The sequence below is a fragment of the Taudactylus pleione genome, unplaced genomic scaffold (assembly GCF_031769625.1).
Source record: "Taudactylus pleione unplaced genomic scaffold, aTauple2 ptg000201l, whole genome shotgun sequence".
NCBI classification, from domain to species: Eukaryota; Metazoa; Chordata; class Amphibia; order Anura; family Myobatrachidae; genus Taudactylus; species Taudactylus pleione.
Window position 1 is genome coordinate 50,618,100 of NW_028284603.1, and position 24,317 is coordinate 50,642,416.

The following is a 24,317-nucleotide window of genomic DNA, read 5'->3' on the forward strand; positions in this document are numbered from 1 at the left end:
ACCTTTGTTAACTCTCTTTCTTCAAAGTCCATAGGGTCCACAGGGAGACCTTGGGTATAGCTGGATCTGGATCCCAGGCACCACGCAGTTAAAAGCTTTGCTCCCAGGATGCACTGGTCCATCCGTCCTATACCCCGCCCCCGAGCCAGAGGCACCTCAGTTGGTAAGTAGCCAAAGGCCGGAGGAGGAAAAAGAGAGAAGGAAGAATGGAACACTCGAGAATCACACTCACAGAGGAGACAGAAAACCGGTGACCAGCCACATAGCCCATATGCAGCCAGGTGCGTCAGGGCGGGTGCCCTGTGGACCCAATGGACTTCGAAGAAAGTGAGTTAACAAAAGGAAAGTTTTTACCATAACTCATTTTCTTCTTCAGGGTCTAAAGGCTCCACAGGGAGACCTTGGGGAGGTCCCAAAGCAGTCCTATTAATGGTGGGGACGCTCCTGCGCTGAGAGGAGAATCCGCGCCCAAGGGAGGCATCCTGAGAGGCGAAGATATCAAATGGTCTGAATGGAAGACCACGTGGCCGCTTTACAAAGCTGAACAGCCGAGGCGCCATGGAGAGCTGCCCACGAGTGGCCCACAGACCGAGTAGAATGAGCACTGGAAATATGTATGCCACACCCTGCGGTATATTCTGGCCGAAGCAGGCTTATGTGCTCGGAGCATCGTGCCTATGACTGAGCTAGAGAACCCCTTGGACCTTAGGATGGATGTTTGAAGAGCCATGCCGTCAAAGACAGACTACCCAGGTCTGGGTAAAGGCAAGGACCCCGAGACAACAGGTCTGGACGTTGAGGAAGCAGGAACGGAGTGTCGATGGAGAGACTTCAAATACCTGAGTACTGGGCCAAGCTGGAGCCACCAGCAGGACTGTGCCTCCGTCTTGCTTGTACTTCAGAAGTACCCAAGGAAACAGGGATATTGGAGGAAAGAGGTACGCAAACTCGAAGACCCACTTTCCTGACAGAGCGTCCACCAAGCTTGCTTCGGCATCTCTTGTTCTGGACCCGTACACTGGCAACTTGTAATTGTGTCGGGAGGCCATGAGGTCCACCTCCGGGAGGCACCATTTCTCCACAAGGAGTTGTAACACCTCTTGGTGAAGAGACCATTCCCCTGGATGCACGTCATGACTGCTGAGGAAGTCCGCTTCCCAATTGAGAATTCCTGTAATGAACACTGACGAAATTGCCGGGAGGTGGCACTTCGCCCACGTCAGAATGCGTGACACTTCTGTCATTGCTGCCCGACTTCGAGTGCCTCCCTGATGGTTGATGTAAGCCACTGTGATGGCGGTGTCGGACTGAACTTGCATGGATTTTCTGTGAAGAATGTGACTTGCCATCCTGAGGGCCCTGTACACGGTCCGAAGTTCCATTATGTTGATGGACTGCTGTCCAACGGCCCTGAAATGAGTGCGGACCGATCACTGCCCCCCAGCTCCGGAGACTGGCGTCCATCGTGAGGAGAACCCAGTCCGGGAACCAAAAGAGGCGACCGTTGGTGAGATGAGGTGTCAGGAGCCACCAAGACAGAGACCGGCACACCTCCGGAGAGAGCACCATCGTCTGAGCCTTGATCCGGTGAGCTAAGCGGTTCCATTTGGAGAGGATCAGTCCCATGCAGGGGCTTGAATGAAACCGAGCATATTCCACCATGTCGAATGTGGACACCATGGACCCTAGAACCCTGCATCACCGAGTGTACTGACACCCGACGACAGTGGAGGCATCTGCACACTCGCAGTGGCAGCGAGGAGATCTTTTCTGGAGTTGAAGATTCTCTGCTGGTGAGAATCCAGAAAGGCTCCCAAATGACCCATCCTTTGTGAGGGAATTAGGGAGGACTGAAGAAGTCGGCCTCCCACTCTGGGATCCCCCAGAGGGAGGCCCGTCCCATCAGGCTGAGGGTTTATCCTCAGACTTGGAAGCAGGGCATCTTGCGTTCCAGCCCTGATTCTTAAGCTTGGTGGTAGATTTGGTCGCCGATTGTCTAGGGAAAGACTGTCCTTTGGGTTTTCCTTGCAGATGAAAAGGAAGAGGTTCTAGCCTTGGAAGGTGCAGATGCTGATGGTGAATCTACAATTTTGTCCTAGTCCAGACCAAATAATGGGCCTGATTCAGAGCCGCTCGTAAGCGGCCGCTCGTTCGTTCCGAGCGATGTTTGCCCAACTGCGCATGCGTACGGATTTTAATACACATGCGCGAACCAGTCAGTGCGGCCGAAAATCTTTTGTTCGCTAAATAGCGAATGCCTGCTATTTTGAGTGACAGGAGGAGGCGTATGTGGGTGGTAACAGAGGAAGGTGCTTGAAAACGGGGAGTGGAGATCCGAATGCAGGCATGCTTAAAGGTCAAAACGGGCGTTTTATGGGTGTGCATAATTAATACAGCAGCGTTATTGACCACGTCACTGGGTTATTTTATAGTCAGAACTGCTCGCAAGATTGTGGTAGGAAAAACCAACCACAAGAATAGCGAGCAGTTCATACGCTGGTCGGTGTACTCGATTAATCTAATAAATAGCGGACATGACGTAGGATGCGAGCGGCCAGGGGGCGTAGTTATCCAAAAAACGACCGCAAGTTTTGTTCACTCGTTCAGACATGGAGGCGTCAACAGACCGCAAAGAGCGAACGGTTCATTTGAATAGCCACCCCCTTTTCCTGAACGACCGTCCGCAAATAACGTCCGGCTCTGAATCAGGCCCAATATCTCCCCATTGTAGGGCAAGGTCTCCAGGCCTTTTTTAGAATCAGCGCCCGCCCTCCAGGAGCGTAGCCACAGGGAGTGGCGAGCAGACACAGCCGCGGCCGATACTCTAGAGGTCAGCAGACTGGCATCCAAAGAAGCCTCACCAATATAAGCAGCAGCATCTCTAATGTGGCCCACCAAAGACCTCTGAGTTTCAGGAGCCTACCTCAGGTAAAGTGTCCTCCAGGACACTTGCCCAACCTTATATTGCCTTAGCCACCCATGAGATAGCCATGTATTTTAGGCACATCTCCATCTTCCTATCTGTGGAGTCCTTCAAGGAAGAAATGGAAGGGATGGGTAGTGTGGCACTTTTTATTAAGCGAGTAACATCCACTGCAAAAGGTGGTTCCCACTTCTTACAGTGCCCCTCAGGGAATGGATAACATGAGGCCAAACGCTTTTGCTGCCGATACCTCTTACCAGGTGCTTGCCAAGCCTCCGCCATATGGTCTACCAGCTGGTCAGAGAGAGGAAAAACTGCTGAAGTCACCTTAACCTGTTTAAATTGAGGGTATTTGGATTTAGGGGCAGGAACGTCATCCTCTACATCTAGTATGGAACGGACCGCGCGCACCAAAGCTGGAACATTAATATTTGATTTAGGCTCCACCTCCTGTGAAGGGGAATCAGAATCAGACGTATCAACCACTTCCCCATCATCTGATGACACGTCTGTGTCTGATAGTTGTGTAGACTGGGATGACAATACAGGGCATTTAGATGCCTTCTTAGCTCTTTCATTCAGCAGCATGGTCTGAAAGGCTGTAGATGAAGCTGCCAAACTCTGAACTGAACTAGATAAAACATCCACCCAGGGTGGTTGTACAGCTTGAGTTAGTCCCTGGAAGGGAATGACAGACTGTCGTGGTACCGATTGCGGTAACCCCTGTTAGGGAGACAGACTGTGGTACGGTAGTAGACTGCAAACAATGCGGGATACCCTGAGAGGGAAGGATGATTTGTTGAGGTAACCCCATCTGGGGTAAAACCGCCGCGACTGCCAGGCGACCCGCAATAGAGGCCAGGACCTGAGAAAAAACCACCCAAGGGGGATTCTGTCCCGTTGTTGGGGGTTTGAGAAGCCAGGCAACTGATAGTGCCTCACACATAACCCATCCTGAGTTAAATCCTCCTTGCTCACCCCTGCAGCACACAGCCTGCAGGAGAGTAGAGTGCGTGTAGCATTGCGCTCGACCTCCTTGTCAGACATATATACACATATATATATATATATATATATATATATATATACACATATATATATATACTCGTATTTTCTATGCTATTCAAGAAGTGGTAGACTTGTGAGTAGGGGCTGAGCTGCAGTTAGGGGGCGAAAGTTATACCACCTTATATATTGTGGTACTTACATGAGTCAGTCAGTAACACACATTGGGCTCGATTCTATTCAGCGGGATGTAAATAGCTCCGGGAGTTAGCTCCCGGAGCTATTCAATACACCGCGCTGACAAGTCCGACTAATGATTTCTTCTCTCATCCCTCCGGGGATGAGAGAAGAAATCCGACAAAAGTCCCGGCGCGAGGCTGTTTTCTGCCCTTAGCGCCGGGAAAACAGCCTCGCGCCGGGACGTTAGGTCGGGGAATACCCGTTATCGCGCCTAAACACCCTGTTTAAGGCGCGATAACGAGCCTTCCCCGACCTAACAGCGCGATGAATTGAATAGCTCCGGGAGCTATCTCCCGGCGCTATTTACATCGCGCTGAATTGAATCATGCCCTTTGTAAGGTGGAAGTTGATTCACATGAAACTGATGTTCTGGCAAAAATGGATCCACTCAGCATAATAAACAAACCTGGAGTTCTAATATGCCACAGGCAGGTTCTTCACTGGCCTGACAGATATCTGCATGCTGGACGTTATCCTAAAGGTGGGTACACACCTGACAGATATATCTGCAGATGATGGTCGTTCATACACACTGAACGGCCATCATCTGCTTGTGCCCTTGGGACCCGGGGGCATGTTCTGCCCCCCTCCTCACGGCTGCCGCTGTGTGTGTACGGTCGGTCTGCAGACATATCTGTCCATCGGCTGTGCAGCACAGCCGATGCGATATGTCGGTGAACGTTGCGGGTAGACACTGGCCAACGGGCAGCAGATACATTGGCCGGTGTCTGTGTGTGTCTCATGTACGCGTCCCCATGTGTATATGTCCCATGTCTGTGTGCGTGCTTCCATTACTCTCCTATGTGTTTGTGCCACGGAAGAGGTGGCTTACAAAGAGCCATACTTTTTGATACTCTTTAATAAAACACAAAGACATATCAAGTGTGATCACTTTGTATTTTATTTTATAGTGCTAAAAATCAGCTAAAATTAGAGCTCATATTAAATTTAAACTCATCAAAATGCCTGTCCATACAAATACATTTACAGTACCATTTCTAATGACCACTTCAACCACTGTTTACATATATAAAGCACATACAATTTTATTCAGCTATGAACATGGTGAATTTGGTTTCCCTGTCCAAAAGAGCTTACACTGTAGCTTGTGATGCTTGGGACACCCAGTGATTTGTCAATCGGTGACAAATCTCAGCATTATATGGCAGCCATGGCATGCAGAACTGCGGCTCTTCTGCAGCTGGAGATGCTTAAACCTCCTGTAAATAAAAAAAATATATAACCTAAAAGTTACTTACTTTATTATACCATATCCCAAGCTGACAATGGTCACGAGCAGGCGAGCCAGTGTTCTCTTAACAGCTGAAACTAACTCTGCAAATACCAGCAGACCAGAAGCTATAGGGAAAGAGAGAGGGATAGATAGAATTAGGACTGTGTGTTAAAATGCTACATTGTGAAAGCAGGTGCCAGACTAGACGACTACATAGGAGGACTTACATGACACCCCAGTGTTGTTGGTATTTTGATATTCAGCATAAAAAACTGCTTTTTCCAGCATTCCTAGGAAAATAACAGCAGCAATCCAAAACTGTATCCTTAGCAAGTCCTTCCAATAGCAGGCAGACCAGACAAACCACATAAGACCAAGGACAATGTACATTATGCACATCACCATGTAAAACTGTAATAAGAAGAATAAGAAATGACAGTTATACTGTAATAAAACAGATTAAGAGGCAGAGACACAGTTTTGGGACTGCTAAGTGTTGCTACAGTTGGTAGATATTCTACCTCCAAGAACCCGATGATCATCGTATGCGATTCAACACTTATTTGTGAAACAAAAAACTAATCTGAAATTTCCTTATAAAATGTGCTATACTTACAATCATTAATGGCCAATCTGAAGCAGAGATATACCCATGGGGACCTTCCATTGAGGTACAAACTGTTGTAGGAAAAGAAGAAGAAAAAATCTCAGTAAATATTTACTGTCCAATTGCACGTTACAGTTATGTGTTTGGGAAGTAGATTATATTGTACATTTGGAGAAATCAAACATTATCAAACCTTCTGTAGGTGCCACCACATAGCTGCAAATCAATCCCACAATGGCAGTGTTTTATTATACAATGTGTGTATGGCTGTGCTTATCAATTTCCTGCAGTCCCTCAGTCTCAACACATGTTGTGCGATGGCTCCGGTCCCTGGCTCCTTGGTCTTAGCCAGCAGCTGGGCTGCTATGTACAAGTTTGTGCAGTAACCAAGGAGATGTAAATGCTATTCCACATATCTTCCTAATTATTGCCAATCATATTGTCAGGCACACAGAGCAACCTGTCAAATACCATTTAATCCATTTTTAATGGAAGAAGCCTTAGAGTAGGGCACTGAGATCATTAACTCTTATGGTAACCACAGATGAAACGTGTAGTCCATGCTCATTTACAATGTTGCGAGTATGCAGAGCTTGAAGCATGTATAAACTGTTGTAGTCACGCTCATGGGATGGTGGCCATAGAAATCAATGCCTGGCACACAAATGCTGCTTTGTTTGTAGTGTGTGATGAGGGAGAACAAACCATCCATTGTTCTGGCTCTTATCATACATACTTCAGGCAGAAATGCACATTACCACAAAGTGTAACCGATAGCAACAATGCTATTTCATCCCGCTGCAATAAGATTTCATATATATGTTTCTATTTGTGAGATCATTACATCAAGTCCAGCCTTCTTAAAAAATAAATGACATCACATGAGGTTTATTTCTCCTGCAATGCTAGGTTTGCATTTTTCTTTTTGTTTATCACCCTTACTATTGACTGGTTCATGTTAGCAGATCATGGGGCATAAAGCTGCACCTCACCACGTGAGACTACACATTGTGTTAATACTCTAATGTGGCATATACTCAATCCCTGTCATGTTCACAAAGCATACTGGTGGAAGTGCAAACCGTTCTACGAGCTATGGTAAAAAACAAAAACAGAACAACACAGTACAGCCAACACCAGCAATGTGCTGTCATTTTCTATGCAGCACTAGTCAAGTTACAGTTATGGTGCATACACAGTCAGACTTGCTAGAGCAACGATAACGATGAACGAGAACGATATTTCATGAACGATGAATGATGAATGATATGAACAATTTCATGACGATTTCTGACAGCATTTAAATGAATATCATTATCCAAATCTGCCTGCAAACACAGTCAATTTTCAGATATCGTGATCGGACATGCGGGCACGCGCATCGTTCCATGAATGACAAACATATCAACGATATGAACGATGTAACGATTTTTACAATTGTTATCGTTCATATCTTCCAGAAAATCTGACTGTGTGTACCAACCCCTAGAATCGATTTTATTTACCGCACTTTCTACAATTATCTGTAGATAGTTTCACATAAATGTTACCATTTTAGTACAATGGGTATCTGGTCAGAAGGTCAACTAACACCACAATGTCGACATTAGAGTATCAAGATGTTTCAAACTGATGACATGCACCATGTCAACATCTGAACTGACGCCATGTGAAATGGGGATAGCCTGAGGATACTGACGGTTAGGGATAGGCGCTGCCAGGAGGGTTAGGCTGTTGTGGGAGGTTAGGGTTAGACTGAGGGGGATGGTTGGGGGGATAGGCTTAGCGGGGAAAATACTCACCGGAATGCCTCCAGAACTGATCCTCATGTGAGCAAATGGGACCCAGAAGACGACGCAGGAGCCACTGCAGCCGCAGGGACAAGGTAAGACACTGCTAAAGCACCAGGGACGTTTGTCGACAGTTCATCATGATGAATGTTGACATGGTCATTGACATACTGCATATCTACAGTTTGACCATGTCGACTACCTTGTGTCAACATCATAACTGTCAACCAATCGTACCCAATCCACTAAATGATGGAGGAAGGTCTTTCGTTTGTTTGCTGCTGTTAACATGCTAGTATTTGTTACTCTTGTTTTATAGCCTACATATTGTGTCTTTACTTTAACACAGTAATTGTGGCGACTTAACATCTTCATTTACATCAGAATACTTGAACCGGAAATATCCTGCGTGGTTATGCATATGTACATATTATTCTATTTGTATAGAGACACACAATGTATCTGTAACGTAATGTAGCCAGCAGTAATAAGCACAGACATTATAAAGCGATGGAATAAGGGCGCTATCCTAAGTTCACAAATTATGCATAAAAATCTTATCTTAAAGCACGGGTTAAATCATAAGAAATCAGTATAGCGCATACCTGTTAAACTCCATTTTTCAGCCTCATCAGATCTTAAAGAGATCACAAAGACGAAGGGCCCATCTTGTGGATTCTGAGCCACGATATCATGGAGCTAAACAAAATATGAGCGCGATAATTTTTGAGAAATTATAGCACCTGTGCAGACATCAATGCTAATTATTTATCTCATGTAACACTATCATGCTCACTGCAATAAGTGAGGGACATTGGAAAATTGCATCAAGACATATCAAAAATCATTAACATTTAATACATTTCACCCACACAATGGGTGAGGGGAATACTAAAAACAACATGTAGCACCAAAACAAAGACTCTTTAAATAGAATACATCATACCTAATGATAACTGACCACAGTATACTTCAGGATTTTTTTATTTTAATTGTATTCATTATTATTGGATTTAAAACACATAATTAGGATTTACAGTATATCAGCATGGCACATTTATATTGCATAACATACATACTGTAGTAATACAATTATCACTGAATTTTAACATCAGTATAATATAAAAGTGAACCTTCAATATCAACTCTACTAAAATAATACCTCAGTAGCATCCTTAGATGTTCTGATTGTTGTTTATAAAGTATTTACAATGCTTTCTGGAATTAATAAATGTCTTCTCCATTACAACCTATTTTAGATGTGTTCTGCCAAAGCCAACAAGAACTTTCAGTAGTAACTACATACGTGTCATTGGTTTGTCTCCGGAAGAGAGGACTGTATCCTGCATTACATCATGCGCAGTGTAACTTATGCTGGGTACACACATGCAGATATATTGATTTGCCAACATATCGTATGTGCGTCGGCCAGTGTATACTCGCGATATGTCTTTGATCGATGTTGCTCATAGACATATCGCGTCGGCTGTGCTGCACAGCTGATAGCATGAAGTGCAGACATATCTGCCATGTGTAAGGGCGGTCATACACTTGCTGCACAGGCCGCCAGAGAGGAAGGGCGCAACGCGACCCGACCCCTGACCTGCGGGACCACCAGCCAGATGGCAGTGATGGTTATGCACTGTGTATGAACAACCATCATCTGCAGATATATCTTTCTGGTGTAAACCCAGCTTTAGACGCATGCACAGTTTACCTATAAATCGCTCAACTGCAAAAACATCATCGCAGCGGACTTCTCTGAATCAGGTCCACAGACTTTAGGTGAGGAGATCCATTCTGCACAAGTGTTACAGCCGACATCACTGCCAGAATCGCGCCCCAGAATGCAGAGCGAACGGCATTTTGGAGCACATGCACTGGGGATTAAAGTGCGAGGAGTTCCCCTCCAAGCAGTATTTGGCTGATCTCGAAGTGCAGAGAACAGCTGCAGCAGGGGGGACTGATTATTATAAATAAATATAAAAACATTACTTTGGTCACAGTGTAGGAGGAGGGAGGATGTGCAAAAAATGTCAGGGGCTTTTTAGAGGGGGTGTTGGTTTATTAAACTAGGATTTATATTTTTACTGTTACGGATGTGTGGGGGTTTACTGTTATAAGGATTTATGACCACTGGGGATGGGGAGTCTATAATGGGGGCCTATAAACAACCCTGGGGGGAGGTTGCAAAACACACGCTAGATATAGATTTTGTAAATAAAATCTAAATATATTATTACTTTTTAGTTTACTTCAGATGCTACAGGTGGAGAGGTTATGCTGCTGGTCTCTAACGGCCCACTACTGAGGGGACCGAGGTCGACAGACTGTATGAGTAACTTAAGATTGATATAATCAATATGATGGATTGTTCACCAATTTATTAGCTGGTGTGCTAATTTTTGGTATTGACACCATGTCATACTGTTCGAGGATGTTTTTGGTCTGCATTGCTGCTATCTGACTGACATTATACCAACTTGTACCAGGAGTTAAACTTATCTGGGTGGTGGTGAAGAGGTTTTGTCTTTGAAAGCATTAAAAAGGAATCGTGTTTTCTAATATTGTTTTTTGACAAGTGTGCCCTCTTTTCTTGGATTTGTAAAATATATTATTAAAAATACTTTTTAAAACTATTAAATAATTAAAAAAAAAAGACAATTTCTGAGCGGTTTTGTGGAAATAAATAGTCAATTAAGTGGTTAAGATACTCGATAATCAGAAACAATTTGCCATTCCCAGGTGTAGGTTTTTTGCCTCACACTGGATGTGCAGTTTGAACAAGGGGAACCTTCTCTTAGGGACTGCTCCATACATATTCATTATCTGCTGTATGCTTATTTGGGGTTCAATTTGAAAATATCGTCAACAAAACAATATATTGTAAATTTACCTCTGCTAGACAATTTATGCATTGCTAGATTATTGATGGTTGACAGGAGTCCGGGGATAATATTAAACTTGTCAATAGTACAGACGGACATGAAAGATTTATCTACAGAGATAGAAATTGCCTGGGGAAATTTCTGAATATTTGGCGGATTCTAGCTATGCAATTGGGTTAAGACTTTCTCCCTAATTGTCTGTTGATACCCACAAACACTCATTCCCACATCTTACGGTTTATATTGTTTTTGAAGCTCAAACTTATTCATCTTTAGATGTCCTGCTATAGATTCACCACCGGATATCATTTGTATATATACCCTGTTTAGCCATTTACTTTGTCTTTTTCTCTTTGTACTTCTACTATACTTGGTTTATACAATGTTTTGTGAATTTGATATTGTATGTTCTTGCACTTAATAGAAATAAAAACTGCTTAAACAAAAAACAAAACAAAAAAAACCCCAGATCCAACAGTGACTAGTGCAGAAAAATCAATTTAGCATGGAAATACTGGTAACGTTTTGTACAATATGCCCAATTCAGGTCTCCTATCCAGTTGACAAGACCTTTCGATCCTGTATGGAAATCTCTGTGACACCTTTTATAAATGTAGAATTTTACTGCTTGGATGGTATTCATGGAGAAATAACTTGGACTATACAGAAACTTGGCAAGATAGGGTTATTCAAACTTAAGATGTTTTTAGTGGATTTTAACATTGTAGCAACACATATAACAAACAGTCAGTTTCCAGTCTTTTACAGTAAGATGATTAACAAAACATACACACATGCAGGAGTTGCTGCAATAAACATGTAAATACACACAAATAAGAAAAACAAACACTTATAACATTGACGGCAGCACACACTTCCTCATATTTTCCTTCTTTATTTGTATTTCTTTTTGCCTCACCTGTTTTGCTATTACATGTTGCCGTCTTGTGTAAACTTGCATCATGATAGTGAATATGTGACGTGAGCTGTAATGCATATGGCAAAACTGATTTTGCTGACTTTTTTAATCTCAAAAAAGCCTTGGCACTAACAGCCGCATATTCTACTTGCGTTATGGCCTTTACTTTTCTCTTTAACCACTTAACTGGTGTGGTCGTATGTAATGCAACCGGAGCCAGAAGTGCTTCCTCCGGCAAGGTTGTATCACATGCGACCACACTAGCCGCTCTGTAACCTGGCTACTGCAGACTAGATCCGTTCTGTACAAGTGCAGAATGGATCTCCTCTTTCTGCTCTGGCCACTTGCAGTTATGCGGCGGTCTCTGTGTGTGCACCTGCACCACGCTCCACATGTATTGTTATATATAATGAGTAATGTTGGAGTTGTGCATCTGTAATTCTTTTTTGTGTGTTTGCAACAATAGTCTCCACAGGTAGCACCTCCCAGTATACATATTTTCAGGTTGTGCAGTCTAGGGCCCCCTTCCCTCTGCATCAAGAAGGTAAGGGGGAAGACATCTATTGGAACTAGGGTGGAGAGGTGGGGTTATGATGAATGTTTAAATATTTGTCTGGGGGGGGAATAGAGATTATACACACACACACACACACACACACACACACAATGACTACATACAGTGACACATGGGGGAGGGTGCTACACTGGGAACCCATTATGCCTAAGGGTATAGGGGGGCTCTGCCAGCAGACCTATTACCACTAAGGGGTGGAGATCTATATTGCTGGTAATTTTTGAGACTGGGGGGCTATTTCTCATGGCGGGTGGGAAGTGATATTTCAATGTAAGCCTATGGACACTGGAGTTGGAGGGGTGCAAAACACCCCCTAGGTATATACTTAATTGAATTTTTAAAAAAGCCAATTTCTGTGCGGTTTTCATGAAAAAAATATGAGATATGGTAAGAACTTACCCTTGTTATCTCTATTTCTACGAAGTCCATAGGGTTCCACAGGATACCTTGGGGTATAGGTGTGACGTCAGTCATCGGGCACCAAAGAGTTAAGCTTTCAGCCTCCCAGGATGCACTAGGTCCCCCTCCTATACCTCGCCCCCGAGCCAAGGCATCTCAGTTAGTTACCAAGCCATAGGCCGGAGGAGGAGAAGGAAGAGAGAGAACAAAGATCTGGACACATACAAGAATCACATTCTCACCAGAGGGAGACGGAAAACCGGTGACCAGAGCAAAGCCCATCTGCAGCACAGGTGCAACAGGGCGGGAGTCCTGTGGAACCCTATGGACTTCGTAGAAATAGAGATAACAAAGGTAAGTTCTTACCATATCTCATATTTTCTACTTCAGGGTCCATAGGGTATCCACAGGATACCTTGGGGATGTCCCAAAGCAGTATCCTTTAAGGGTGGGGACGCTCCTGTGCAGAAAGGAGAATCCGCCGCCCGAAGTAAGCATCCTGAGAGGCGAAGGTGTCAAACCTGTAATACCTCACGAAGGTATGGACAGAGGACCACGTAGCAGCCTTGCAGATCTGGACTGCAGAGGCACCACGTCGAGCTGCCCACGAAGGACCCACAGACCTAGTGGAATGAGCCTTCACAGAAGGAGGAACCGGTAGGCCTTCATGAAGATAAGCTTCAGAAATAGCCATACGGATCCAGGCTGCCAAAGTTTGCTTTGAAGCAGGCCAACCCTTTTTACGGAAGCCATAGAGGACAAACAAAGCGTCCGACTTCCTAAACGAAGAAGTGCGGTCAACATAAGTCCTTTAGGCCCGCACAACATCCAAAGAGGCCTCACCCACGGAAAGACCCGGTGAGTTAAAGGCCGGAACAACGATTTCCTCGTTAACATGAAACTGGGAAACAACTTTGGGAAGAAACTCGGGCCGAGTGCGGAGCACTGCCCTGTTCCCATGAAAAACCAAGAAAGGGGGTCTACAAGAAAGAGCCCCTAACTCAGAAACACGTCTGGCCGAAGCAATGGCCAGAAGGAAAACAGTCTTAGCTGTTAGCCATTTAAGATCCACTGAGCCCAGTGGTTCAAACAGCGGTCCTTGGAGAGCCCTCAGGACCACAGCCAAATCCCACAGGTGGAACAAAGGGCGGCTGAATGCGGACAACACCTTGCATAAATTTGCGCACATCCGGGATTGTAGCAATCCTACGGTGAAACCAGACAGACAGGGCCGAAACCTGTACCTTCAAAGAAGCAAGGCGAAGCCCATGATCTAGTCCCGCTTGTAGGAAGGCGAGAATCCGAGACAGACGAAACTCCCTCGGTGCATAACCTCTCGGTCGACACCACTGGAAGAACGTATGCCACACGCGATAGTATATCCTTGCGGAAGACGGTTTCCGAGCTCGCAACATGGTACGCACCACAGAGCTGGAAAACCCCCGGGACCTCAGCATGGCCGTCTCAACAGCCACGCCGTCAAAGACAGCCGAGTCAGGTCCGGGTGAAGACAAGGACCCTGAGACAGAAGGTCCGGTCGTAGCGGCAACCGCAGAGGACTGTCCACAGACAGACCCTGAAGGTCTGAGAACCAGTGCCGTCTGGGCCACGCGGGAGCTATCAACAGGAGCGTCCCTCCTTCCGGTTTGAATTTCCGGATTACCCGTGGAAGAAGGGAGACCGGAGGGAACAGGTATGCGAACCGGAACGTCCACCGGACGGACAGAGCATCCACCAGAGACGCCCCTTCGTCTATTGTGCGAGACCCGTACACCGGCAACTTGTTGTTGTGCCGGGACGCCATGAGGTCGATCTCTGGAAGACCCCACCTGTCCACCAGCAGTTGAAAAACGTCCGGGTGCAGGGACCATTCCCCCGGATGAACGTCCTGGCGACTTAGAAAGTCCGCCTCCCAATTTAGCACTCCCGGGATGAAGACCGCTGATATGGCCGGAAGATTGCGCTCCGCCCAAACCAGGATCCGAGAGACCTCTACGAGAGCCGCCCGACTGCGGGTTCCTCCTTGCCTGTTTATGTAGGCCACGGTGGTAGCGTTGTCCGACTGGACCTGTACCGGGTGACCCTGGAGAAACTGATGTGCCTGCTGGAGAGCATTGAAGACCGCACGGATTTCCAAGATATTTATGGGAAGCTCCGCTTCTGTCGGCGTCCACCTGCCCTGGAACAAGTGTGGACCCGAAACCGCTCCCCAGCCCCGAAGACTGGCGTCCGTTGTCAACAGGACCCAATTTGGAACCCAGAACGGACGTCCCTTGTTGAGGTGGGTCGTCTGTAACCACCAAGCAAGGGACAGGCGAACCTCAGGGGTGAGCACAATCGTCTGGGACTTCAGAGACTGAGTCAGCCCGTTCCACTTGGACAGGATCAGGTGCTGCAGAGGTCTGGAGTGAAACTGGGCGTATTCCACCATGTCGAACACCGACACCATGGAGCCCAGTAACCTCATCGCCGAGTGTAGGGACACCCGGCGGCTGTGCAGACAACTGCGCACCCTTGACTGTAAAGCAGAGATCTTGTCCTCCGTCACGAAGATCCTTTGCTGTCCCGAGTCCAATAAGGCTCCAAGATGCAGAATCCTCTGAGACGGGATTAGAGTGGACTTCTGCCAGTTGATTAGCCAGCCGTGCCGTTGCAGCAGTGCAATGGTCAGGTCCAAGTGGCGTAACAGGAGCTCTGGAGATCCTGCCACCAATAACAGGTCGTCCAAGTACGGCAACATGCGGACTCCCTGCAGCCGCAGAGAAGCCTCCATGACCGCCATCACCTTGGTGAAAACCCGTGGTGCTGTCGCCAGGCCAAAAGGTAACGCCCGAAACTGGAAGTGGTCGCTGCGGATTGCAAACCTGAGGAACTGTTGATGGCGCAAAAGAATAGGGACATGCAGGTAAGCGTCCTGTATGTCCAATGACACCATGTAGTCCCCAGGTTCCAGCGCCAGAATGATGGACCGTAGGGTCTCCATCCGAAACTTCGGTACCCTCTAGCAGGTGCCTCCGACTCCGGCCAGGCACCAAACGAAACTGAGATGCCTTGGCTCGGGGGCGGGGTATAGGAGGGGGACCTAGTGCATCCTGGGAGGCTGAAAGCTTAACTCTTTGGTGCCCGATGACTGACGTCACACCTATACCCCAAGGTATCCTGTGGATACCCTATGGACCCTGAAGTAGAAATAGTCAGTTAAGACTAGGTCTGGGTGTATTTGGCATCATCCTCAATTCCTGCAAAAACCCTAGAGTGTGAATGTATTACATACTGTATAAATATGGTATGTAAATGCATATGCAATTGTTATACTGTATAAACCCCATTTATATTGTAAATAAAACTAGTTTATCTTACCTTTGCCTTGAACGATGGATTCTTAGACTGAAAGACATAAAAAAAAACAAATATCTCTACAATCATAATCATTTGTGCTCATCGATAGAAGCATCCTTAAGGAAGCATCATTTTATTGTGCAAAGCTAAAAAACTCTGTCATACACTAATGCCAAAGGGCATCCTCTGCCTCACTGTCATCTCCAAGGGCATCCTCTGCTTCACTGTCATCCCCAAGAGCATGTGCTGCCACACTGTCATCTTCTGCTTCACTGTCATCCCCAAGGGCATCCCGTCTCACTGTCATCCCCAAAAGCATTTGATGCCTCACTGTCATCTTCTGCTTCACTGTCATCCCCAAGGGCAACCTGTCTCACTGTCATCCCAAAGGGCATCCTCTCCCGCACTGTCATCCCAAAGAGCATGTGCTGCCTCACTGTCCTCATACACCATGGGGCGTAACATGCCTGGCACGAGTGAGCTGCCAGGTTCTGTGCGATTCTGTTTGTGCAGAGATAATTCTTTGCCCTCAACCGCAAATTGATGCAACTAAGACGCACCAGGAAACTGCACTGGTTAAATTGATTTGCAACACTTATAAATCTGGTGTGGGAAAAAAGCTGCAGACGCTGCATCATCGCACTTTGCATACAGATTCAGACTCAGGAGTGGATGCAATTAGATGCGATAACCCGTTTCTCCCGTAAACCTGAGGTCACGTGGTACAATTTTCGAGAGAGAACTTTTCTCCCTGTTCTATCCTACATGTATTTCGAGAAAACAATTTTTCTCCAGAGAAGTGTTCTCCAATTTTCATTTTCTTGAGAAAAGAAATCTCCATAGAAAAACACTGGTGGTGAGGTTTGGGCTGGCTTTATCTGCGATTTTTCTTTTCCTACCTTTGACCAGAGGATAAGTTGTGCAAAACCCCTATTTTTGGCTAAAAATGTCAGGACTTGGTGCAGAGCCACTGGGACACCCTACATAATGACTAATTAGGCAAAAACAAAATTTAAATTAGCTTAATTTGACCATGCCATTTTTGGGGTGAAAAAGTGCAAAGTGCAGGAAAATGGGTTAATTATTGTGGGCCAGGTATATGGGGGTGCTGTATGAGTGGGATAGGTGTATTTAAGATTGCAGGTGGGTGTTATAGGTGTATTTTGAAGGTCTTTTTTTTAAAGTGGCTTAAAATGACCCAAATATACACTTCTATCCATTTTTATGCACCCCCAATTTGAATAGAACATTAATTCTGCAAGAAAACACAGTAAATATACTAAATTGGAATAAACATTGTCAGGGAAAATTAGGCAATGTTGGGAACTGTGTAGGCAAGCAGTGGAAACATGCTGGTCAAAATAGTGCAAGGACTATGCGCCCCAGTAGCCCTTAAATAGTGCCATAAGTTCCCACTCCTCCATACGCACGATTGGTCTGTATTCGGGAGATCTTTGCATGAAGCTCGCTTGTAATTGGATATCGCGAAAGCTATGAAACTAAAAGTAGTAGTTTTCTCACGATAGCCGTGAAAACGAAATTGTCAGAAGAGCGGAAATATCTCATCTAATTGGATATCCCCCTCAGTCACAGACAGATACACAAGTGTCACATATCAAATTAATCTGTGCAGTCTCTTGGTACATCTAAAGGCACAGATCTACTACACTATTTAATTTGAGCAATTGAACGATAACGATCTAGTTATCGTTCAATCGTTTGCAAGAATATCTTAAACGACCAGTGATGTGTGCTCTCGCTGCTCGTGTAGACATCCATCATCGGGCAAACCTACTGTACAACCTGACGATATCGTCAGGTTCAGAATGTTTGCAGATGATTGATGAGCCTGCACTGAACGACTGATGTGAAGGCACATCACAGACAGACAGACAAACAACTGCAAGCACGGTCGGCTCTAGGGGTGTTCGACCAGTGCGGTCACACAGGGGCGCCACCCATAGAGGGTGGCACCCCTCTCCAGTATCCCGATTTCAGCGGGACAGTACTCTCACGCTCTTCCACCCGCGGGCAGAAGTGGCCCGCGGGTGGTCAAATCGGGAGGCTGGGGCACCCACCGCCGCAGCTGTGCGGCGGTGCCGGACCCCCGGAGAATGAATGGATGCTGCGCTGACGGAGAGGGCTGGGGGAAGCCCAGCCAGTAATGGAGTGCTGGGCTTTACCCCCAGCCTGGCGTTATTTGGAGGCGTGCCATGCGGGCACGCCTCCAAATAACGTCACACAGGGGGCGGGACCTATGGTAATTAGGCCACGCCCCCAAATTCGGTCGCGCACGAGGTGAGGGCGCTCTCTCAAGAGCTGGCACAGGGTGCTCAGAACCCTGGAGCCGGCCCTGACTGCAAGATTACAATGTCATAATCGTGCAGTCTTTGGCCTGTCATTTAGTGGAAGTGTGCCTTTAGTCGCTTCACATTGTGACTAAGACACATTTTTGGGTAAAAAGGCGCTGAGTGGGCTGTTTGACGTAACTGCAGCAAGAGTGTTTGAGAACAAATCTGTAGCTAGCCAATCACCATTTTCTGTTTGTGGAGAGACGGAAGAAATACCTGCCACTATTGGTCACAGTGCCATCAAAATGAAGTATGAGAATACTTGGACTCCTGATCTAGAAAATAATCTAAGCCTTTGGCCCTGAAACCAATGGCTTCATCCCAAGAGTCTAAGCCACTATGGCAAACTCTTAAAAACCAGCAGGAACCTCTAGAGAAGTCCTGCAAAATGACAGGATGTAGAAAAGTAAAACGTTATAACCTAAATAAAAAACACTGAGGGCAGCAGGATGGCTGGGGATTCTTTGAATAAGGTCAACAGCTGCTAGGTTGGTATGCTATAGTGAACAATTTTACTCGATTATATATCCTTACATTTAGGGAATAGTCAGTTCTTTCCCCAAAATATAACTTGTATGTGCAGAATAGTTACTGTATGTCACTTGAATCATTTAGAATGTGGACATTATGATATGCATAACGGTCAGTGAAACACACCTGGATATGGTACGCTTATAATAAGGATCTGAAGAACTGAGTGGCGGGAGAGCCGCCATCTTGGATAAGAGCACAGGGAAATGTGTGTGCTCCCTGCCGCTGTCACTTGCCTGGGGACACTGGATCTCATCAGCTGGGTCCCTTCAGAGCAGGGTAAGAGGAAATGAACTGTCTGCTGTGCTTCCTCCCCTACTGTACCTCTTATTTAGTATGTGTGACTGAGAACCTAGGACTTCCTTCCACTACCCTGGATGTTTTAACGCCTGCTTTTAAAGTGGATCCAAAGTAAGGTGTACCCTGTGCTTTCCGCTTTGACCTTTCCTATTTCCACAGATGGCGCCTAAGCATTAGAAAAGGGACACTTCGGGGGCCCCTTCGAGTAAAAATGCTCCGGCTGGAGTTCCTCGTGACACCCATACACAACTGCATGTTAGGAGATCTTCAAGTATTTGGGAACTTTTTTGCCACCACATTAGCTAAATGTAGGTTATTCCACCTTATCACAACTGCTCTTTGAAAGGCGGACATGCCGTATAGATGGGGATTTCCAAATAAACTGATCGTGTCGCATAATGGATCCACGGTCACAGTTGCTTCTCCCGATGATGGCATCAAATGACATGCCTCTTGGAATATGACGGACATTCCTCTCAAGATACCTGAAAGTCCTCAAGTCCAGAAGATTGGTCTCTAGTGATGCATAATGACTGAGAATTCCCTTTTGATTATATGCTTACCAAATGTTCATATATTGGAGTTTTTTGCACTACTACTGGTACCATTGATGGATTATTATTCCCATTTTCACTGTGGAGCTTATCTGCTGCACTGATTCTGGTAAGATACTTTATTGATGTTTAGGTATTTTAGAAGCATGACATATAAACTGACTCATATAGAATGCTTAATGTACTTTTGTTGGTGTTCATTTCCCTATATGTTCTCTGTCATCTAGTTATATGTTACATTATGATAGTTTGTGTTTATGCTGTGTTTGGAGTGGTGTCACATCACATAGGCTGGTGGCCCTTAACAGCCCCATATGGGAGCTATTTCTGTTTTTAGGTTTTTGTTTATTTGTGTTCTTTTTATCTATGTTTCGTTTCCCCCACCTTTGTTTATTCCTCATACTAACTTGCCCACAATGTTAATCGTTCTATGATCTTTCGCATCGCTTTTCACCCTTGAGTATGCTTAACGTTTTATCATTGAAAGTGAAAGGTTTAAACTTGTCAAACGAGGATACTTGCTCAGCTGTAATTTGACAAGAATAAGGCTTACATAGCAGCAGCTCAGGAAACCCACTTCGCTGACACCCAACCCCCCCCAAGTTTCCAGATCTCCACTATCCCCATTGTTACACGGCCGATAGCCCATTGAAAAAGCAGGTGTAGCTATTCTCCATTCCCATGTGATTGCTGATAAGGAAGGGTGCTATTTAATCTTAGTTGGTAGATTGGAGAACAAGGTTGTCACATGGGCAGCCATATACACTCCTCACACGAAGCAGGTTATGTTCTGCAGGAAATTTTGCACATGAAATGTTGTCAAGGGTCAGTATTGCTTTTGAGGAGCTTTAATACAGTTCTGGATCCCATTATAGATAAATCTTCTCCCACTGTTAAACTGCGGTCTACCCTCCCCAAGACCATTCTCAAGCTTTTCGCAGAGTTCTAGTGAAGTATGACTTGTACAACATTTGGAGAACAAAGAACCCAACAGTTCGGGACTATACATTTTATTCAGCGGTCTCCTGTGGTGCATCCTAGTCGCATCGCATTACACCTTGACCGCATTGTCGACAAAAAAAAAAGATGCAAAAACAGCACCCGGCACAAGCAGAGTGTCACGGTACCTGGCACGCAGAGAGGGGCTGTTTGGCACGACTGCAGCAAAGACTTGTGAGGACACATCTGTATGTGTGGTTTTTTTTTGAAGGCAAGGATTTGGTATCTAATTTTACAGCCACAAAGGCCAGTTTAGGCATGCCACAGCATAAGTGTTTTTGGGGCAGCTGCTGAGTTGTATGGCGTGTGACTGCAGCAAAGATGTGGAAGGACACATCTGTATCATGGGGAGCTTACATCTAATGATAGGTATGTGATGGGACATATCCTTACAGTGACTAAAACAATGTTCTCCCACCTTTAGCTTTCAACCACGATACCTAGTCTGGAAAATATCGAGACCAAGGATAAAACACATTTGGCGTTTGAGACCGCGGATTGGTCTTACTCCTCCTCAGCGGCCAACCCTCTGATATGATTGTTTGGATGGAGTGAATAATAGGCTGAGAAGAAACCAGCCCGTGGAACAGAAGATTCCAACACGTACATCACTGCTTCCAGAGTGCCGCTTATATACATTTTATTGGTTATTATTAGGTCTCTGCTTTTGATTTAATAAACTGCTGGGCAGCTCTTTTGCAAAGTTGTTTCAATATTTTGACAAACGAACAACACTATTTTGTTTGTGTGTTCCTACTGCTGGCCATACACTCTGCAATTATCGGGACGATCCGCCCGATATCGGCGGATCGCCGCGATAATTGCAGCGTGTATGCGGGCGACCGAGGGTTAAATATTGCTCGGTCGGACATGCTGGATTGTCCAGCATGCCCGTCCGATGCAATATTTACCCGGGAAACTGTCGGCCGCATCGGGCAGTGTATGCCCAGCTCGGCCGACAGACAGACATTTCCTGTGTTCCTTCCTACGGAAGGAACAGGGAAATGTCTCCTCCCCCGGGGGCGGAGCGCGGATGTCGGGCTATACACTGTGAGATTTCTCTCACAGTGTATGCCGGCGACATCTGCGGCTGGCAGACAGCCAGATAAAATGTCTGTCGGTCTGACAGACATTTTATCTGGCAGTGTATGCCCAGCATTAGATGTACCCGGGTCTAATAGCCATAACCAGTTATCCCCCTTCCCATTTTCTATATCAAAACATTCAATATAAATATTGGAAAAATAATAAGAATGATCTTTTTTTTTTTTTTACATTTAAATGTGCGTATTAAAAGGAACACATTTCCACCGCCACAACTGTAAAATATCAATTATTTTAGAAGTCACTTTGGCATTCCATGTCCTTTTAATTTTTAGCATGGTTTCATAAAATAAATGACAGCATACCTGATTTGCAAAAGTCTGTTCCAACTTTTTCTGGCAAAAAAAAAAAAAGTGTAAAAGAGAAAAAAAGTTAATGAACACAATTGAATTTTTCGATTAGAAATTTACAACAACAAAAGAAACAACGAACAGTTCAGCGTAACGACATTAAGTGACATCATGTATTTGAAATGTATGCTTCTTGTGGTCCTGTATTCCCTTTGATTGAGTGGAGAAATATCTATTAATAGCTGGACACTTATTATTTTGCCCACCTTTATTTTTTGTAATTAATTTACAGAGTTAAATATTCTATAATATTTGTACTTTATATCTAGAAAATACAATAAAAGGAGGACCCCCACACCCAGAGGTCAATCATTTCTAGTACACACTTTACATTTATAAAACAATATACATGCTTCAGAAAACAGAAGACTGGATATGAAAAAGGTTCATTAAACCTCAACAAGAGCAAGCTGCATAGAGTACAACTAGTAACAGCAGAAAAATACAGCAATACATCTAACTGCAGATTGTGAAGATCAACTGTCATTTATAACAGGATTCTCTCGTTATGTTCGCCTACGGATGAGCCCTAATCACACATGATCTAATGGTCACTATTTAGCTCATATGACTTCCAGCGACTGAGAGCCAAGAGCCCTCCTACAGCAGAGGTGTAAAAAATAAATGTCAACCTCTAATATTAAATGCATAACATTTGTTTCATTAAGAAAATAAAGCCTTATTGCAGAAGTCTTTAATTTATCTATTTTTTTCCAGATTCATCCCCTTTAATAATCACCATAATTATAAACATTGTTGTGAAAATTTTAAAAGGTGTTAATTTTTAACACTATGTCAAACCAGTCTGATTGTTGCTGGAACAGTGTGTGATCTCTAGCAAATTGAGACACAATCTAATGTCACTCTCCTCACCTAAAACCCCCCAGCAATAACTCAAAATATCTATAATCCTCAGGGCACTAGAAATAGATCTTATTAAATAAGAGAGAGAGCTCCCATTCCCAGATACTGAAAGACATCTTCAGCTCCTATCATCTTTAAGTGAGTTATAGACGGGATCTGGTCAAAATCAGACAGTCGGGATTCCGGCACTTAGAATGCCGGCATCCCGATACCTGTCAGAATCCCAGCGCAGGCATCCCGACGGCAAGTACTGGGGTTAGGGGGATGGTTAGGGTTAGGCACTAGGGGGAGAGTTAGGCATTAACAGGGGAGGGTTAGGTTTAGGCACTTGGGGTGGAGGTTAGGTTTAGGCAGCGGGTTAGGAGTAGGGAGAGGGTGTATCCTAACTCTGACGGGGATGCCGGGCTCAGGATTCTGACCACCGGGATCCCAAGTACTGGCATCCAGTACCCAACCCGTTATAGACATATACAGTATAAAATAATAAGAACTTATAATAATAATATATATAATAATAATAATAATAACAGGTTCAAGAACAATATCAAGGATAATATGGTTTCATGGATATTCCTCATACTAATTAGTGCCTCTGATTAATACAGGTGAGTTGATAACTGGATGATTTCAGAAATATTTCTGCATAAATTGCAGTGCATTACGCCTTGGGTGCCCATCTCTCTTCCCCAATGATTTGTAATGCTGACTCTTCGGTATTTGTTTCTCATCAGCCCTTTATTTTTTTTTCCATTTTTCTTGCTCCATTATATTAAAAAGTTAAAGGGTCCCAATAATAAAACAATACAGTATAAAACACTTACATTATGCAAAGTGATTGAATGACTGCCTTTATCACAATCTACGGTTTCCATGATTCCACCATGCTTTAAGACAAAATCACGCACCTCTGAATTTTGTGGCAAATCCTGCAAAATATATAGAACAGAACTGTAAGTTGGGCAGTAGAGACAGACATAGCAGCAACAAATGGCGGTGTTACAAGACTAGAGTCGTAATATGAACACATCTCCATCCTCTGCGAACGGAATGAGAATGAACTGCAAAGGGAATCTTAATGTGACCACCCCACTTTTCCATACGCGAGAGCAACCGTCATCATTGTCATCAGCGTTTCCCTCTACCCCATGCTGAGTACTGGAAACTTACCTGGATCTGGTGTCCAGAATGCTTGCCGGACTGAAAAAAATGAGTAACTCTGGCATATTGGTCGGTCAGGCACCGGATCGCTCCGTGTGTGGGGACCACCCAATATGTTGGCCGCTGGATCGTATCGCTGGGTACACATCGTACAGTGTGCACCTAGCTGTATTTTGATAAAGCTGCAG

At 45.0% G+C, this 24,317-nt stretch overlaps 1 protein-coding gene across 1 annotated transcript in view; it reads right to left on the minus strand.

Moving 5' to 3' along the window:
- TMEM87B (transmembrane protein 87B) overlaps positions 1-24,317 on the minus strand; it is a 61,617-nt gene that overhangs the window by 14,394 nt on the left and 22,906 nt on the right. Inside the window, exons 4-10 of the mRNA XM_088477377.1 lie at positions 23,793-23,897; positions 22,063-22,092; positions 15,940-15,966; positions 8,405-8,498; positions 6,019-6,080; positions 5,630-5,813; positions 5,428-5,527 (exon numbers count right to left, since the gene is read on the minus strand). Coding sequence (XP_088333503.1) covers positions 5,428-5,527; positions 5,630-5,813; positions 6,019-6,080; positions 8,405-8,498; positions 15,940-15,966; positions 22,063-22,092; positions 23,793-23,897 — 602 coding nt within the window. The remainder of the gene's footprint in view (positions 1-5,427; positions 5,528-5,629; positions 5,814-6,018; positions 6,081-8,404; positions 8,499-15,939; positions 15,967-22,062; positions 22,093-23,792; positions 23,898-24,317) is intronic.